At 33.4% G+C, this 21,202-nt stretch overlaps 1 protein-coding gene across 1 annotated transcript in view; it reads left to right on the forward strand.

Moving 5' to 3' along the window:
- Positions 1 to 21,202, forward strand: part of LOC122794927 — a 1,846,783-nt gene that overhangs the window by 1,452,939 nt on the left and 372,642 nt on the right. The window contains exons 5-6 of the mRNA XM_044063520.1: positions 5,204 to 5,295; positions 11,200 to 11,262. Of these exons, the coding sequence (XP_043919455.1) occupies positions 5,204 to 5,295; positions 11,200 to 11,262 (155 nt within the window). The remainder of the gene's footprint in view (positions 1 to 5,203; positions 5,296 to 11,199; positions 11,263 to 21,202) is intronic.

Below are 21,202 nucleotides of genomic sequence, written 5' to 3' on the forward strand. Positions count from 1 at the left end.
CTTTAAAGACATTTTAAATTAAAAATATGCATTTTTGGGAGAGGAACGGCATTATGATAACAACAATGATACTTATAAGAATAATTTAAGTAAACTGGATATATGGTTATCTAAGTACAAAATGTGTGAAATGGACAACGAATATTTAAAGCAATGCTTACAGTTGAACATAATACCTAAAGGTTTACGGGTATGTAAATACCCTAATAAGGTTAATGAAGGCTCTGAATTTCACAAAGATTTATAACTATTTTCGATAGGTGTGATTATAACATTATGAGAGCGATAAGTAAGAAGAATGAATGTGAGATGAATAATATTTTCAACTTATTGAGCGTACCAACAATAACATTGTTAATTACTTAATGCTTGGGATAGGAAGTGAGAAGTATTTTGAAGTACTAAGAACAATTGAATCAAAATGTAAAGAGGTACATAATAGGAAGATGAGAAAGATTGATAAAGACATTAATGAATATAAAGAGTGTGTACATTATCCAAAACCAAACAAGTCAAGACTTATAATTATAGGGATAATTTTAACTGAGAAAGAGTGGATGAATGTGTCTTTGATGAACATGATGAGAGGGCTTCTTTTAACTTAAGGGACCTTTCAGATTTTCTACCTCTTCGGAGGTCGGAAGGGTTGAAGAAGAAGGGACCAGTCGATTGCAGACACAATGCTTGGACAGGACAACAAGGAGTGTATTAGAGATAGAAAGCAATGTTGAGATTGTTAAGGATGGTCCTAAAATGAGCTACAAAGGGTTCAGTATTTTTAATTATAGCAATGTGGATGTGCAGAAAGGTCATTTTAACTTGTTTTTAAAGGGGTTTACTTTTATACCCAGAACAATGACAGACATATGTAAACTATTAGTTGATTTTAAATTATTTATTAGAAAGAAAAACTTAGAATTGTTTTTAATGGTCAAGCTACACCCAACAATCCAAACAATGCATCCTTAACTGAGGAATTTTGAATGGTTGAAAATGAATTGAGACACATTTTAAGGAACAACAAGGTAATATCTAACTTAACTAAAGAAGAGAAAAGCATATTGAATGAATGTAAGAACAACAGTAATTTGAGAATTATGAAACCAGACAAGGGTGATGGAGTAGTTTTAATGGACACAATTACGTATGAGGGTAAGATGATGGAGATTTGGGGGGATATCACCAAATACACAAGAGTTTCATTGAATGAGGTGAACATTGCACATAAGAGAATTAATGTCTGTTTAAATGATTTACTCATAGAAGGACTTATAGAAAGAGACACTTAATTTTTTGCATGTGGAGAAGCCCAGGGTTCCCTCTATATTTGGCATTCCCAAAGTCCACAAGGATGTGATTGACCCCCTTCTCAGACCAATAGTTTCAGTGGATGGCTCTGTTACTGCCCCCTTGGCTAAATACATTGATTCCAAACTAAAGAAATTGTCTGGGATGGGAGCTAATGTCTTGAAAGACTCATGGGATCTTTTAAAGAAAATCAATACTAGTTAATATGCTGACAATTTAATCTTTATCTCAGTTAACATCATTGATCTATTTACCTCAATACCACATGATGTGGGTCTAGAATGGTTTGAGGAGGTTTTATGTGACAGCAATGAGATATCTTTTAATGATTTTCGCACATTTCATTTTAATGGATTTGCTCTTGAAAAACAATTTTATTTTATTTTTTTGAGCGTGAGTTTTTTCAACAACTTAGAGGCGTAGCGATGGGGGGCACATTCTGGGCCTGCTTATGCTAACATCATAATTTCTCATTGGGAGAAGAAGTTTGTTTTTGGTTCTGAGTTTAGGCATTGTTGGAAATTCTATGCACAATTTTTAGATGACATGTCTTTTTTGGGTGGAGTCAGAAAACAAATTCTTGGAGTTTATTAATTATTTATCCAGCACCACTAGTTTTTTAACGTTTACTTATGAAATTAGTAGGGATGAGATGAAATACTTAGATCTTAGTATAACTAAGAATAATGGTAGTTTCATATCTAGGGTGCACAGAAAGGATATTTTCTCGAATTTGTATTTATATTATACCAGTGCACATCCATTCTATTGGAAAAGGGGAGTTGTAAAAGGTCAGTTTGTTCATGTAAGTAGAATGACCTCTGACAATAATGACATTGATAATGAATGTTTGTTTCTTATGAACCTGTTTAAGGCTAGGGGATATCCTAAAAATCTATAGCCAGAGATAATTACAGAAGTTTCTGAAGCATGGAGCACCAGGTTTGCTCCTATATTAGGGAAAGATAGCATCAATATTGGCCATAACACCCAGAATGATGTTATTATTGACAATGATTACAACAGTGCCCTGGTCAACACATATAATGAGGAGGTGGGAATTGTTAGAAACATTATAGAAAATGAATGGAAGAAGTTTGCTAACATATCTGATTTGAATTTTATATTTGAAAAATCCTTTAAATGTATATATATATATATATATATATATATATATATATACATATATATATATATATATATATATATAAAGGGTCGTAATATTAAAAACATCTTGGAAAATGGAATATCTCATGCTGGCACTGCAAAATCGGTGAAGAGAGGCACATATAAATGTGGTTGTTGTACTCAGTGGCCATATGTGAAGGTGGGGGATGTGGTGTATTTAAAACACAGTGACATGTATATTAAATATGTATTTAATATGTATGTAGATAATGTAGAATGTTTTACATTATTTATACTTTTAGTTAATTAATTTAGTTAAGTTGCGATTGGCTCACTGATTGGGGATTTTAATATAAAAGATGTATTGCTGGTTGGTGCACTCAGATCTGATGACGTTTTAGGCGAAAACACAGGGATTAAGTTTAAGCATTCATTATTTTTCTGTGTGTTAACTATGTATTGTCAACAATACAGTAACAGCTTTGGATCATGTTTGTCCCTCCATTGCCTTTTTGGTTTGGTTATATGTTGAAATAATATTTTAAAACTTTGAAAAAGGTTTATTAAAAACTCACCCTGTTCCATAAATTAAATACAATAATAAGGTAAACATGCATAAAACTTTAAAAAAAAATCATTCATGAAATTTCAAAATTGCAAGTATGTCTCCCCTAAAAAAATCAAACATGCTAGCATTCTAAAGCTTTTAATTTCAATAAACATGAAATAGAGCAGTGTGCATTTAATCTAGGTCTATATAAGGCATTAAAATGCAGTTGCTAGAATAATTCTCTGACTTCAAGTCTCTGGGTGCATGCCCCCCCCAACACTATGTTTAACCTGTTCCAAAATACTGAATATAAAATCATGGCCTGGGCAGTCACTAATGTGTCTAGCTAGAGCATTAGCATTTTTATTCCTTTTAATATTGTAAATATGTTAATACATCTGCTCTTTTAGGGTGCGTTCAGTCTTACTGACATAAAATGAATCACATAACTGGCAGTGGCCCACATATACCACTCCTTTCGATGTGCAATTAAATTTATCTTTAATTTTCATTTTTTGCCCATTTATTATAAATTCTTCACCTACTTGGACATATCGACAGCAGCTGTAAAACTGCATTTTTTCATGCCTTTTACTACTGTAGAGTCAGTGTGTGTTTTTAAGGGTCTCTCCAAAATGTTTTTCATGCTAGCTCCTTTTTTGTATACTATAATAGTTCTCTCCCCCAGTTTCTCATAGGTGTCATCATAACCTTTCAGTATATTCCAGTTTTTCTCACACACCCGTTTAATCAAGCCACTTTCAGTGTTAAAGTTAGTTACCATACTACTTCTGCATGGACAAGGAACGTTTTCATTTTGGCGGGGATCTTATTATTTTCTCCTCCATTTATATATACCACCACGTCCATAATTTCAACTACCATGGTTTGTGGGTAACCCCTCTGCAGGAACATATTTAACATAAGTTCACATTCCACCAAGAAGTCTTGGTGTTTCATCAACATTCTTTCTGCTTTATCAGATTGCCCCTTTATGACAGCCTTCTTTTGTTTTTGTGGATGCCCACTCGTAAAATGTAATAATGTATTTGAATAAGTGGGTTTCCGATATATTTGTATATATATTCTTATCAGTATCTTTCTCTAACAATATATCCACTTATGGTATAGATGTCTTCCTGATTTTAATGTGTAAGCACCAGGAAGTTGTTACTATTGTTAATATATATAATAAAATCATCTAATCAACTTTTAGTATCTTTCCAAACAAAAACAAATCATTCAAATATCGGAAGTAGAACTTGTAAGAACTTTTGTATGCACCATTAGTTATGTATTCCTTCTCCCAATGTGCCATAACTATGGTAGCGCCTAATGAGCCACAATTTGAGTCCATAGGCATCAATTCCAGTTGGTCAAGTTTGATGGGTGTAAGGGAAAGTGAAATTCTGCACCCTGGAAGCTTTGTTCAAAACAATGACTCCAACATTGGAAATAACATTAGCGTGTTTTATTCCCTCTGTGTTGTTGAATAGAATGTGAGCACTTATGGGTAGTCATAGCGCACTTTCAAATAATATATAGATGGTGCAGTGGTGCAGTGATTAGCATTGTCACCTCACAGCAAGAGGTTCTCTAGTTCAATTCTCAGCTGGTGTTCCTTCTGTGCAGAGTCTGCATGTCCTCCCTGCATTCCACCAGATGCTCCGGTTTCTTCCCACATTCCAAAGGCATGCATATAGAGCATTTCTCACTAGGCCTACACTGAAACTAGGTTCTGTTCTAGTCGGACTTTCCTGGTAAACAAATTTTAAATAAATAAAATATATTACAGATTATAAAAGAGATATATAACAGTGTTGTTTAGTTTCAAAGACCTGTTATTGGAAGTTAATCTCGCATTATGCTAGACTAACTTTATTTCTCTAGTTTCAAAAACCTGTTTTTGGAAGTTAATCTAGCCTTATGCTAGAGTAAATTTATTTCTCTGTCAAAATCTGTATTATGTTAATGTGAACTTTTCAATACTTCAAATTGTAATTTTCTTGTATAACTGGTACTAGTGCCATGTTTTAAAATTTGTTAGGTACAAACCGCATTGGTGAAAGGAAGTTAAAGTGTATATTAATGGCTGTACTAAAAGGATGCCACATTAGGTATAAGCAGAACATCCCAGTCTGAATAAGTTATCTCACGTTTAAAGTCCTATGCCATGTGTTTGTAGTGTTCACACACATTCTATGTTTTCTGTTTTAGACAAATGTTGCTTAGCATCAACTACAACCCATATTTCTGTGGGGTCTCCAGCTCTCATCACTATTAGACAGAAGTCCTGTCTGCAGTTGGAAGTAAGTCATATTTGCTATTCATCACAAACTGTGAACAGAAATGTATTATTTTACATAGTTTTAAGTTTGCAATTTACCAGACATTAAATATGTGCAGATTAAATTTGTTTAGTTCAAATGCATTTATCCTGCGTAATTTAGTTTGCATTTGATGTGAGCAGATGATTATTTATCAAACTATTAGTTCAAACACATTATCCTGAGTAATCTATCTTACCAAAAATGATGTGTTAAATGCCTGTTCTATTTTGTCTTGAATTGTAACCGCTTATTTTTTTAATAGCGAGAGAACATTTCCTTTTATATTTAAATATTGTTGGTATGCCTTTTAACAACAAATCAAATACTGCAGATCTGCAGAACTCACCAACAAATGAAAATTAGCTGTAATTCATTTAAACAAAAGGCAGTTCACTGAAACTGAAGCCACACAGTTGTGTTTATATATAGTCCCACGTATTGTAACATAACAAGGGTAGGGCAAACCACAGTTTCCATGATATAACATACCAATTCAGTCTTTGCAAAATAGTGTCAAGCATGTCTTCTATTAATAGTTATGGATATTTATAGTTGAATTGTTTTCTTTTATTTTAAGTTTTTAAGCAGATATCAATGTATGACACAGGAAAGGGTAAGAAAAGGAAACACTAAAATGTAGATCTGTTGCAATAACTCAGTTTTAAAACAGAGTAGGATATTGCAGTAGTGCATAGACATATAGCCAAGCTTCTGATATACTGATATTGAACAAGTCTGCCTGCATTGACCCAATGTTCACTAGAAAAACTTTCATGTACCATCCATGTAGCCTATGACCAATTAAGTAATCTGATAAATAAATAAACAATATGTGAATGCTGACTGCTTCTACTTCCTAGTCTATCTATCTATATATCTATCTATCTATCTATATATCTATCTATTCATCTATATATCTATCTGTCTACCTAGCTAACTAGCTAGTTATCCATCTATCTTTTATAAGTTTTTATAGGAAGCTAATGACTGTTCTTGTAGTAAAGGAAAGTTTATTCCAAAATCTTTGGAGGAGCTGTGTAATGTACCCATGATTTTTTATATATTAAAGATATTTATTTTTAGTATAGGTCTCCTTGAATTGGTACGAGCCACCTCTGTGGTCCATTCTAGACATAGGCTATTAAATAGCACCAGAGCAAACATTACATTGTAGACGAGACAGTGACCATCCTAAGCAGCCAATAAGAAAGTTTTCCAGCTCTATAATTCTTCTAGTAAAGTATTATTTTACTTTAACAAGTTCCTAAATGTGGCTTGCTCATAGACTACAAACAGAACATTGTATTTAAAAATGCATCAGATTAGTGAAGTATAAAGTGATACAGTGATCTCCCTTAATTAACTACACATACCATTTAGAATTTGATGAGCTGCAGACTCTGTTTTTTCGATTTTGGTAGATAGTTATTTGTGATTTTTTAACTATTCTGTACAATTGTTCTTAGTTTTATAGCCTACAACATTGGACTGTGTAACTTACATACTTACTTGTCCACTGTGCCAGAAAGCTGAGCATTCAGTCTAGATAAGTTATCAGTAGAAATCAACTCTTCTTGTTCAGTAATGATTTTGTAGCATTTGTAATGCTTTGATAATCCAAGTATGTTCTTCACTTTTTCTGTTGTTCTGCCCTTTGGTGGTGACACCTTAGCTGATAACTTTTTTCTTTTCATATAATATGAAGTTGGATCAAACTTTGGCCAGGCTCTAAATCTCAAGGTATGATTACAACTTAGGGCCACTGAGTCCAGATACTTTCTTTGAGTCAGATTATAAGATACCATCAAAACATTTAAATCATAGGCGATCAGTGGTATACATGCCAGAAGAAAACACATAGGAAGAGCTGCATTAAATTTATCATATTTAATGTTAAAACTGAGAAAACTATGATTATGAATATTAGGTCAAGTATGCACTTGGAGTTAAAAATATACTGCTCATTTAGTGAAAAGATTGCATACCTCTGTGAGAAATGAAAGCAAGTATATGTTACTTAATATGGCCTTTATGTGGCTCAAAGATGTACTAACCAGAGCAAAACCTCATATTGTCTACAAATTGATGGATTTATAGTGCTAATTGTCTACCTAGATCTGAAAACCATATATGTTCAGAGTTCTGGATGAAAAGGTAAATTTAGTTTACTTGTATTTCCAATGCAGGTTTAAAGAAATTATTTCCCCAGCCAGATTCTAAGCAATTTCTTATCCATCCCCACAACCTTATACAGCCCTAAGTTAGAACATTATCAATAATTTATTAGGAATAGTTATTCCTAGCTGTAGTCACATCGCAAATTAAACTAAGTTTCATTAATATGAGTTAAGTTCATCCATTGCAAAAAAACAGAATTACACACCTTATTTATTTGCAGATTTCTTGATACACTGGAAAATATTAGGGTACAACCTAACACCCTAATAATGGGCGAGTTCAACTACCCCACCATTAACTGGGAAAACTACTCATGTACCAGCTCTTTTGCTCAACGTTTTCTGGAATTCATAAATTCCAACGCCTTAGATCAACTTATCCACATCCCCACCAGGGGCAGCACTATCCTAGACCTGGTTATTACCAACATGGGGAACCAGTGTTCCACACCAGAGGTCAATTCCTCGTTGGTCAGATCCGACCATAAGCTAATCACCCTAGACATCCACATCCTGACCCCCACCCCCCATTAGGGAAATCACCATAAAAAATTTCTCCAAAGCCAATTTCATGCTTCTTAAGACAGAGGTGGCAATCTTCCTGACACCCATGCAGACAAACAATAGAGGTACGACTGCTGAATCCTACACAAATGCACTTTATAAGCACTTACACGAGTGCATGGATCATGCAATCCCTAACAGAACCAAGATGATATCTTCCAAAAAAGGAAGCCAATCTGGTGGTCCCCTGCCATATACAAACTCTATAACTGAAGAAAGAAACTGTTGCAAAAAACAGTAAAATCCCATGATTGGAGGAACTCCCTGGTCAGCACTAAATATACAGAACCAACTGATATTGCCAAAATCCTGGCAGATAGGTTCAGTGCTAACTTTAACCCCCCCCCCCTCTCACCCCCCTAAAGGGCCCATCTCTATACCGGAAGAATGCAAAGTTCCTGTAACCATGGCTGCACAGGTAAAAACCACACTCTTCAAAGCCAAGAACACAGCATCCATGGGACATGACAACATCCCAGGCTGCATTCTATATGAATTACACAATGAACTGGCACCCCACTTAAGCACGATGTTCAGTCATAGCCTCACCTCAGGCTTTGTGCCCTCTGAATGGTGCACAGTGACAGTTATCCCACTCCACAAAGGGGGAGCCACCACGGACCCCGGGAACTACTGCCCCATTAGCCTGACAAGCCTGGTTTGCACGGCTATGGAACGTATCATCATGGAACTTATAAACTATGACACTGGTAATCTCCAAACTCTCGAGCCCACCCAGTTCGGATTTGTAAAACCTGATAGACCTTGTTGAAGTGGTCAGCAAAGCTGTAGATGAGGGTAAGGTGGTTCACACAGCCTATCTAGATCTCACCAAGGCTTTCAACACCATCCCCCACTCTAGAAATATAGATAAACTCACTAAACTAGGTATAAATCCCTATGTCATAAGATGGGTTGCCAACTGGCTCACTGACAGAAACCCAATGTGAAAGTAGAAGACTCCAAATCCAACTTCAGACCAGTGACAAGTGGAGTACCACAGGGTTCAGTCCTGGGTCCTCTCCTGTTTGGTATCTACTTCTCTGAAGTACAGACTAACACAGAAGGTCTTTGGCTAACAAAGTTTGCAAATGAATGCAAACTAGGAGCCATAATCAAAACTCCTAACGATGTGGACATCCTACAAAAGGGCCTCACTGAGACAGATGCCTCGTGTCAAAGCCATGGCCTCAAGTGCAATGCCAAAAAGTGCATTGTCATCCCTTTTGGTAAAAAATTCCGTACCCATGAACTACCACATAGGTGGTAGTCTACTTAACACTGAAAGTGTGATAAGAGACCTTGGGACACAGGTGGACAGTAGTCTCTCCTTTGATAATCACATCACCACAGTAGTCCGGAAATCCTTCTACATGGCACACCTCATCACAAAAGGTTTCTCATCCAGGAAAAAAGAGCTGATTGTTCCCCTCTACCCGTCTCTCATTAGACCCATTATAGAATACAGCACCCCTTTTGGTACATACCTCACAAGACATCTACAACAACTGGAAAGGCCACAGAAATACCTCACAAAGAGGATTACCAGCCTCAAATAGATGCCCTATGCAGACTGTCTCAAAAACTCCAACTTTACTCCATCACATATCGCCTACTCAGAGGCGATCTCTGCCTAACATACAAAGCTATGTCAAAACCAGAGCTGTTGGACATGCTCTACTTAAAGAACTCCCAATCCCTCCAAGCTACATGCTCTAGGGACCGAAACCTTGTCACCATAATAAACAGAACATGCTGGAGAGATAGATTCCTGTCCCAGAGACTTCCCATACTCTGGGGCAAACTACCTATCTATATCAAACAAAGCTCCTCATTAGCACTCTTCAAGAAAAATCTTGATGATTGGATGAGTGATAGGAAATTCACCCCAGGGATCATTTCTGTGGCTCTGCTTGACAAGGCCACAGGAAAATCATTTTGTTGGGTGGCGAAAGCCAAGGTACCTTTTTGGCTATGTTTATATAGGCCCCAGGGCCGATTGCCTAGTACCTACCTATGAACCTATGAACCTATGTAATAAAAACATGTTAATTGTTTATTTCATTAACTCATACTAAAGACAATATTTGAAAGGTACTGAGTATGAATGCAACAGGCGTGTTAAATAAGAAATATATTTTTTAGAAAAATATTTTATTTACCGTGATAACTACTCTTTCTTTATTACACTTCATAACTAAACTCAACTATGACATATTAAAAGACTGAACATAGAGTATAGTGTGTATAGTTGTAGCATTAGTCATTGAGGATCCCAGATGAAATACCCCAGTGCTATTTCCAGGATATCAACAGCTGTAGAAATTGTGATCCATTTTGAGGAAGATTTAATGTAAATTACAAACAGGTGGGACTAAAGGAAGGTGTTTACTTGTTCTCCCTTGAAAATGTCCAGTCAGGTATTCAGTAAAAATTATATCAGTGATGGCACAAATCTGTCACAGATGTCTGCTATTACTTAAGAGCACACTATGTGATAATCAGTATGCTTTCTAGACACATACTTTTATTTTTATTTATTTTTCATTTGTTTGTTTAGTACATGATTAATCCAAATCAAAAGCCCATTTTGAATGGCAGTATAGTCCTACTTCTACTAGAATAATGCTATTTATGGAGAATGTTACCAAAATGTGGTCTATTATCCAAATTTGTTTATCTTCTATGTTTTCAATATTCACTCTGTTTCAGTTCACAAAAAACAAATGCCATTAATTATCTAAGGCTGCTGGTATTGTACCAGTCAGTTTGTAGGATAAAAGTGGATTATAAACATTTTCTAAATTTCATTAATAACTAAGACTGCAGAAATAGTGAAACTCATTTTATATGATAAAATTCATATTAGCCAGGGAAATGCTTAATTTTTGTGCTGGTACATAATACATCTACCTGTTTTCTTTTGTTTTCACGTTTGCTTATTAAGTAACTTTCTGCTGTCTGATATCCTTACTGAAAACATAATGCAGGATTCAGGCAACATACACTCTCATAGCATTTGTAGAAATGGCAGACAATCTTATTCATAATCTGTATTAATACCTAATATAGTCTATGTTTCTGGTTTGCAATTCTGCTTAACTTTTCAAAATTCATCTTTACCTTCAACATTTTCTTTCAGAAAAATCAGAGAGAAAGTGTCCTTTCCACTCCAGAAGGATCAAGACATGATCAAGTTTTCAAGGTATGACAATAGTCAGTATACACTGAAATAAATGCTGCATTTTGTTGTCTATGGTAGGTGCACATTTGCATGTTAGCTAATTGTTTGAATTCCTTTTCTAAAAGCAGTAGGACTTTAAAAACATGGACTTATTTTGTTATTGACTGGACATATAGTTCTCATGCTACTTCTTAAGATGTTTATCCTGCTCATTAACATTCCTTTAGAAAGACTGGAAAGTGCAATGCACTGTAATCACCCTACCTGAATCTAGTTCCTACTCTATCTATTCTTTTTTCTTCTTTCTTTTTTTTCTTCTTTCCTTCCTTAACATATTTCTTCTTCTTTTGATTTCTATTAGTTTCCAGTCAATATACTGCATTTTACTATATTCTGCTCTATATATCTGTTATACCTTCGTACACTTCTGTTATATATAATATCCTTTAGTCTTTTTTCTTCTTTTTCCATCTTCATGTTATATATTGCTAATCTTATTGTGTCATACTTCCATTGTAACATGTATTTTTATATTTGCATTGTAGAACTTTTCTCCCCCAGCCTCCGCTGAAAAAGGTCTTTGTCCCAGTTTGACGTTCCCGGTCAACAAATATCAAATAAATAAATAAATAAATAAATACATAATTAAATAAATGTTGCACTTTTGCAGCTCTTTTCAGAAAGAGAATATACAGTTGTAGTAGTTATAGAAAAAGTATTTATGGCTATTTTCATCCACTTTTATCAGTTCTAATCATGAGCCCTTTGTCAGCTCTATTTTTTTTATTTTTTTAGGCATCTGCAAGTATACAGCAATTCATTGTCCATAATTCTCCCTGGCATGTTTGTTTTCCAGTAATGATTTTTTTATGGTAGAAGTGTTCAAATTGTAAAAGACATATAAACAGATGTTATAATATATTACATTTTCATTCTGCTTACTCCACGTTTTATCTGATGACAAATATGGATCATGAGTTCCTTCCTCCTATTTATCACAGTTCTAAAATATAATTCATGATACCATTGCACCTTTTCCTTACATTTTTTATTCTGCTTTCAAACAATAAATAAACAAATCAATTATAAAACAAATAATGTTTTACATAGGTCCACAGCTGATCATTGCATCAAAGTTATACAACAACAATTGATATTTTTCACGCAAGGTTTTTAAGTTTAAACCAAGATTTATATGAATGTGTAATATTAGAAGTTCTCATCTTTATAGTATGCAGTTCACTGCTGCAAACAATTTTTTGCCATACTAATAAATTCAACACTACATGGAGTAACTTTATTTGTCCTATTTTTAGTAACTACTTTTCTAGCTATAACAAGATTAGACCAAAGAAGAAGCACTCGGGATTTTGGAATAATCTCAGGAATCAGAGCATAAAATAAAACTAAAGATTTAGAAATAGCACATCTATCTGACCATAAAGCTTGAATAAAGTTACTAATTTATTTCCAAAAAAGGGAGATGACTTTACATTCAAATACCATATGCATCCAATTAGCTATTATTTCAGAATCACATCTCCAACATTTAATTCTATTTGATTTATACATAATTGTAATTTTGTTAGCAGTGACAAAAGCTCTATGTAAAAATTTCCATGTGAAAATTTTCCAGTATAATGAAGATGTAGTTTTAGCTACAAATTTTAGTATTAATTTCTTGTATTCTTCAGAGAAGTCTTTATTTTTAATTTTTGAGGAGTAGTTCCAATAGGAATTATCTAAATATGTGAAATCAAAATTTGTGACAAATATGATTTTTTTCCCTTCATCGCTGCGGTGGTGCAGCGGCAGCATTGTTGCCTCACAGCAAGAGGTTCTCCCGTTCGATTCTTGGCTGGAGTGCGGGGAGTGCCTTCTGTGTGGAGTCTGCATGTCCTCCGCAGGGTTGGGTGGGCATTCGAAAGACATGCATAAATGGGAGTGCCTTCGTTGAAGGTTGAACGTCGAGTTGGCACCTCGGCATTCATCAAAATCTACTGCCAATCATTAATGGACCGGAGTTCCGCTGTGGCGACACCTAACCGGGAAAAGCCGAAAGACAACAACAACAATTAAGAATTCTAATAATTTGGGGAACTATTTCTTATATAGGTTAAATATCTTTTTTACCTCTGTGTTCACTAAATGAAGTCACTAAATATTTGTAAAATTAACTAGTTCTCCGAGTACTAATTGTATTTGGACCTTACATTTTCAACAGTATATATATATATCAGTACCATTTAAGAACTGATGCCAATAAGTTAAACTACTTTGTTGTTTCAATACTAGCATTTTGTTAAAGTTATGAGTTTCTAAGCAGTCATTTCTATATGCAATAGGAAACAGAAAACATTAAGTCTTTAACACAATGGTTAGAATATATGGACTTTTATAAATAGAAAATTATGTTATTTAAATAGGGAATTTGAGAAGAGGGTGTAATACCATTTACGGAAAAATATTTTAATAACCAGATAAAACTATTAGGTACTATTTGGTTATGTCTGGTTATGATATATTTATTATTTACTAATAATATTTCTTGATGCATTTGTTTCCATTTTGAACCGTAAGATGAATTTATCCACAATGCTGTAGCTTTTACACTTATTTATTTATTATTTTATATTTGTTTACAGGGGTAGTCTGCATAAAACGGCAACTGAGCAGCTTAAAGTCCACTTAATCTACCACAAACTTTTGTAGTCTAAAGAAGCTGGAACATTTTTCCAGCAAAAGCTCTTACATTAAATCTTGTTTTGGTTTATCATATAATCTGTTGTGGTGGAATAAGTGGACTTTAAGCTGTTCAGTTGCCATTTTACCCAGTTAGTTCTTTACAGGGGTAGTCTGACTGGGTGGGAGACTCACTTTAAGTTGAGGCCTGGGGGGAAAAGCCCCACAAGTTACATAGAGTAATCGCAATTATAAGTATACAAAACCTAAGTTAAGAACAACATGTTAAGAAAAACATTCTTAGTTATCTGAGATAATAATAGCCACAAAAATGGAAAAATGAAGCATCTTAATATTTAGAGGAACATAACCACAGTTCAGAAGAACATAATAAGATTTAGGTAAACATAGCAAGGGTTGTATATAGGATATAGTTAAGAGTACATGTTAGTAGTTGAATATAAAGGTAGGGTTAACTTAGTCAGTCTAAATATGTTGAAAGGATTACACTTGGAAGTATAGGAAACATAAGGTAGAGACAGTGGTCAGCCAAGATTTAGACAATTGATTGTTGAAGTACCATACAACTGAATATCAGGGAATCCTGTTCCACCATTATCCCAACCTTTTATGTGACAATCAAAGGGGCTCTTAGTTTATTAGCATGTCAAAGAATTTAACTAGAATATTATTTATCTTCATTTATTTTTGGGTAGAGATAGTACTAAAGATGGTAAGACAAATAATATTTTAGGGAGCATTTCCATCCTAATAAGCATTAATCATTCTTCCATGGCAAAGAAGAATTTGTTCCAATTTGTGACCAAACTTAAAATTTTATCAGAACCTGTTGAAAGTTTTTTTTGTATCATTTCTTTACTCTTAGACATAATGGTTTTACCAATATATTTCATTTGACTGCTATTCCAATTGAAATTAGAATATTTTGTAAGATTTTTTTAAAATTTTATTAATTAATAACGTACTTATTTTATTATGATTAAATCTTAAAATTGAGATTTATTCAAACTGACTCATAGAACTAATTATACAATCTGATGATTTTTCTACATTTCCTACTGTTAGTAAAATGTCATCAGCAAAGAGTTGAATCTTTAATTTGAAATCTTGTTTTATTTTGATACCATTAATATTCTTGTTGGCTCTAATACTATTAACAAATGGTTCTATAGCTAATGCAAAAAGTAAAGGTGATAATGGACAGCCTTGTTTTGTGCCTTTTTGCAATTTAAAGGAATTTGAAATAAAATAATCTATTTTAACATAAGCACAACAGTTAGTTATAACTTAGAAATTAATGCAGGGACAAAGATGGCCGCCATTCTGTAGACACTGTACATCTACAGCTCTCCAGATACTCGGAATAAAAATCAACCCTGAGATTATACTACAAGATTTTTTGCATTAATCGTTGGATATAACTATTCTACTACAATCAAACATTGCCTGAGAGGTAAAAGAACAGAAGGAAACTAATTAAATTCACAGGATTAGAGCCGATTGTCTGCCTGACTCTGAAAAGAGTATTAAACAAAAGATCTGTCTGATTTCTGTTTCACGATGTCAAAAGAGGAAAAAAGCATGGAAACAACAACAACTAAAACCAAATTATCAGCACTGCAGTCACCTGAAAAAGATTCAACAATCAAAAGACAGAAAACTGTAAAACAACAGGAACTTTTAAAAGCTGGAATGACAAATAAACCAGATCAACTGGCTAACATGGAAGACATCAAAACTGCTTTGTTGCCCATACAAGAAGCTTTAAAAGAACTTTCAAACCAGGTACTTTCTTTTGGTGCCACATGCAGTCAAATTCTTGAAAGGATAGATAAATCAGAAGCTAGGATATCCGAAAATGAGGACAGAATAGCATTGCTTACAAAAAAAACAGATATTCATGACCTGGACATTCAATCTATGCAAAACAAGATTCTGGACTTGGAGGCAAGATCCAGAAGGAACAACATAATTATCAGAGGAATTCCTGAAACTATTCAATATAATTATCTAATGTCTACCATTATACAAATACTGGAAATATTGTTCAAAGACTCTGATATGGCTAAGCAAATTGTTATAGAAAGAGACCATAGAGCTCTCAGGGAAACACAAGCCTCAAATATTCCTAGACCAGTTTATGTCAAAATTCTCAATTACCAGGATGTAAATAAAATAATTCTAACTGTTAAAAAGAATGGAGGTTATGTTATGTGGCAAAATAATAGAGTTTCTATGGGTCAGGATTTACCACTGCAAATAAGACAAGCCAGACAAGCATTAGCTCCATACTGCAAGTTCCTTATTGAAAAAAATATTACATTCCAGATGAAATACCCTAATACATTAATTTTTACAGTTGATGGATCCAAATATTCCATTCCTACAAAAAAAGAAGCAAAACTCACCTTTTTGAAGATTTTCAAATCCCTCCCAACTTCGGAAGCTTAACAGGAACATTCAGTCTGTTTACAGCAACGTGGATACTGGGATTCCATGCCTACTATACCTCGAGGCTCCAAAGTCCTTTGTTTGTTCTTTCTTCTTCACCAGGCCCCTTGGTTAATGATTAACTAGTTTTTTTTTGCAGGTCCAGCTTGTTTACAAAGATTCCACAAACTTGTACAGCTTCTACGAACTGTGATCCCTTGTGAGGCAACAGGAAGTCCTTTAGATGCTGCTGAGGGTCTGCTTTCGTTGTGGCACATCCGGAAGTCCGTCCGCGAAATGGTTCCCCCTTCATGAATTCGAAAACAGGATTTCATGACCGGGAAGTAGATAGAGCTTTGTGGAAGCAGGGGAACCTACTGGGAACGAAAAATGAGGCTTCATGGACTTTTAATGTGTGTTTCAACTTTTATTTCTGTAAAAGGGAATGTGAATTCATTCAGGTAGGATTTAAACTGAATATTAAGGTAGTGGTTAAAATGTGTCATTTAACTAATATAGTAGAAGTAACATAAAGTTATTATAGTTATTCTATTTTCCTAGGTAGTTTGCCTTAATGTGGATGTGCCAATAATATTGTACTGTACTGCAATATTTATTCTCCTGCTTTTAGATTGTGTTTTAATACTGTAAATATTTAGATACAAAGGGGTTTTAATACGGGGATAGTAAGTAAATTAAAAGCACATAATATATCCTGGTATTCCTAGGGAAATGGAAGGTTATTTTTCTGATGTGGTTCTGAATGTTTTGTGTACTGTGCTATTTAGATATTGTGTATATATTTAAATATAGTATCTGCTAAGAATAGTTAATGCTATTTGTATTCACCAATGCTGCTGTCATCACAATGTTAAACAAATTAGATTAGATAAACAATGTCAAATTCAATGCTTTAATTATAAATTAAACATATAGTGTATTATCTTGAAGTAATAACATTACTGTTTAATAGGAGAACTGTCATATATATGTTTAGGTTAGATTTAAATAAGATAATTAGATATTCTAGGGTAATAGAACCAAATTATAGAACTAATAATATATGTGAACTATTAGAGAGGTAGAATAGTAATTTTGCATGTAAGGAATATCGTTTGTGTTAACTAAATAATGTGATCAAGAGCTGTAGATAGATACCAGTGTTTAGTAGGGAATGTTTTGGTTAGGTTTTGTAGAGTTAGATGTAGTTATTATAGGTTTTTTGTATGTTTTTAGTGTGTTATTTTGTAAGATAAAGAACAGATATTTAGTAATGATGTGTACCAATAGAAGTTTATACAGTGTAAAAAACCTATGTTTGTCCTGGTCCAGGGGAATAGTGGATAGGCACTGGTTAGGGCTAGGACGTTAAGATTGCTTCCAGATATTACATAATATGCTAATACATCTGAATCTAGTATCGTTTTGCAATTTTAAAATACACTTTAAAGTTTTAAAAATCTTAGTATGTGGATAATAGACTCATGGAATGTTAAAGGCTTCCAGAACTTGAAAAAAAAGGAAATTATTTTTTCATTTACTCCTCCAGTCAAAAGCATGTTTTATTTTGTTACAAGAAACCCATTTGGCTAACGATCAATGGACTGCCCTTAAAAATAAGAAATGGATTAGAGAGGTGATAGCTTCAGAAGGGACAACTAATAGTGCAGGGGTGGCGATTATTATTAAAAGTCAGTACCTAGAGAAAATCCTAGATTTTAAAATGGACAAAGAGGGAAGATGGTGTTATGTGATTCTCGTATCCAAACTTTACGATAAACCGGTGATACTTCTTAACATATATTTTCCATGTACCAATCAACAAATTTTCATAACATCACTTTATTTTATCCTGAATCAATATAATAATTACTATATAATAATAGGAGGTGACTGGAATACATACCAAGACCCTAAATTAGATAAATCAAGCTCTCATAGGTCCTTTAATAACCAAGCAGTGATAGCATTACAGGAATTTAAAACAGATTTCAAATTATATGATCCATTTAAATATAATAAGAATCAAATGAACGCTAATAACTTTACATTTTATTCAAGTTGTCATAAAATGTGGTCCAGGATCGACTTTTTTCTAATTTCAGATGCACTAATGTTTTTTGATCCCTATATATACATACAAGCTCGACATTTGCCGGATCATTCTAGGATCACATTAACTTTTAATAAGGACACTAGTCATAAGATACGCTTTGGAGGTTATAATTGGACATTAAATCCATATCTATTGCATAAAGAAGAGGTAATAAAAGAAGCTCAGGAGTTCTTTAATCAATTACTAGCTAATCTTTCGGAACACCGTCTTCTGTCTGACATAGAATGGGCAACTACCAAAGCACAAATTAGAGGAATGTTTCTCCAAAAGGCTACTTATTTTAAGAAATTACAAGGGAGAGACATACAAGAATTGGAAACTAAAATTAAATTACTGGATCAGGATCTAATTGGGAATTATAGTAAACAAACTGAAACGGAGTTATTAAAATGTCAGAAGGACCTTTTTTTACTACAAAACAGTAAATTATCATTTTATGAGCAGAAAATGCTGGTAAAATATGCCAATCACATACAGACCCCCTCAAAAGCACTAGCACGTATTATTAATCAATCGAAAATACCTTCTCAAATCTCTGAAATACACTTTAATAATAAAACATATACCAATACTGAAGATATCATGAAGGTTTTTGAACTAATATTTTCACAAGTATATGGTGAACAACAGGAAGTAAATATAAATAAGAGTAATAATGATTTTCTGCAGAAAATTATCTTTCCGAAGATTGGTGATGAGCTTCATATGAACTTAATTAAACCAATTTCTTCAGAGGAGATAACTGATGCAATTAAGAAGTTGAAGCCATATAAAGCTCCGGGACCAGATGGATTGACCACAGAATTCTATAAAACTTTTAGTGATATAATGGGAAAAATACTTCCACAGGTATTTAACTATATAATTAACAATAAAATTACTGACCCGCACTTTAATGCTTCGAAAACTATTCTTATACCGAAAGAGAATACTGATTTACATAACCCGGATAATTATAGACCTATTTCACTTTTGAATAAAGATATGAAAATTATGACATCGATTTTGGCTAATAGATTGAAGAAGGTAATTAACCTGATAATATCAAATGAACAAGCCGGTTTTATAAATGGTAGACAAACAACAGATAATACGTTATCACTTCATACACTGATTTCTTATGCCACTCACAGGAACTGTAATGCATATGCACTCATTTTGATAGAGTGAACTTAGAATGTTTGTTTGATACTTTAGCATGTTTTAATATACCGCAAGAATTCATTTTAACTTTAAAAAAACTATATAATAATCCTTATACAAATCTAGTTATTAATAGGAATCTCTCAAAAAGAATTTAAATTAAGAATGGTACCCGCCAAGGGTATCCATTATCTCCTATATTATTCAATTTATATTTGGAACCATTATTTCTACATATCAAACAAAATATTTATCACAATGCTCCAATAATTTATGGTACGAAGATTTCTATGGCTGCTTTTGCGGACGATTTGAATATTTATTGCACAACACCTGTTTCAGATATTAAGAAAATATTAAAAGCTGTGGAAGACTTTGCAAAAATATCTAATTACAAAATAAATTTAAAAAAAAACAAGGTATTCCCATTAAAGACACCTACACCCTTCTCACTTTTACCATTGGTAGGGCAGGTAAAATCCGAAGAAAAAATAAAATATTTAGGGGTTGTTTTTTCAACAGATAATAGAGACTTTTACGTAAATAATGTTAAGTTAATTTGGGAACAGATCGTATCTGATTTAAAAAGATGGGATAATCTGAAATTACCAATAATGGCAAAGACCTCAATTATTAAAATTAACATACTTCCCAGAATACTATATACCTTTAGAGCTACTCAAGTTCAAATTTCCAGGAAATTCTTCAAACAACTTCATACAGAATTAGCTAGATTTGTATGGGAACCTAGAAAAGTTAGGATATCTTACGACAAACTGATGACTCCGAAAAATAGGGGGGGGTTGGAACTACCGAATTTTGAAACATATTATTTAATAATAAACGCTAATAGAATTCTAAGAGTAGTTAACTTTGATAAGATCAATTCGAAATGGGCTCCTAAGTGGTTGATTCTAAATCATAAACATGTTGCTGGTCTGGGTATTAATTGTAAGGCATTACCTTTTTTAAACAAAGATACCCTTAAAATGTACGTTTTGATGGAGCATATCAAAATATATATAATATCAGTACAAAGTCTGTTTAACTCACTAAATCTTTTGCAATATATGATGATTTTTCAACCATTTCACAAAAATCCGAATTTGAAAATTGGTAATCAATTGATAGACCTTAAGAAATTCCCACTTATAAGTAATTTAACCATACTTGATTTATATCCCTTTCTAGGTATCTCAATACATAACATACTAAGAAAGATGGATCTCCCTAACTCGTATTTAATTATAATAAGACAGTTAAAGGACTTATCAATAAGCTATTTTAGTAATAGAAATTTCAAAATTAAAGAAGAAGATTTAAACATTTGCCTAAACTTATGGCAAACCTTAACACAGGAATGCAAATATATAACAGCGTCATATAGTTTGATGAAAGAGGTGAAATACAATAACCAAATACTTTTATCAAAATACTGGAAGGAGAAATTGTTAACGATTGAGGATAGTAAAATAGTGAGAGCAATTAACTTAACCTTAAAATCAGTGTCCCTTCAAAAGTTATTATTTACTCAGTTGATGATATTTAATAATGCGTATTATACGCGTC

The sequence above is a fragment of the Protopterus annectens genome, chromosome 2.part1 (assembly GCF_019279795.1).
Source record: "Protopterus annectens isolate FY-2018-M chromosome 2.part1, PAN1.0, whole genome shotgun sequence".
NCBI lineage: Eukaryota > Metazoa > Chordata > Ceratodontiformes > Protopteridae > Protopterus > Protopterus annectens.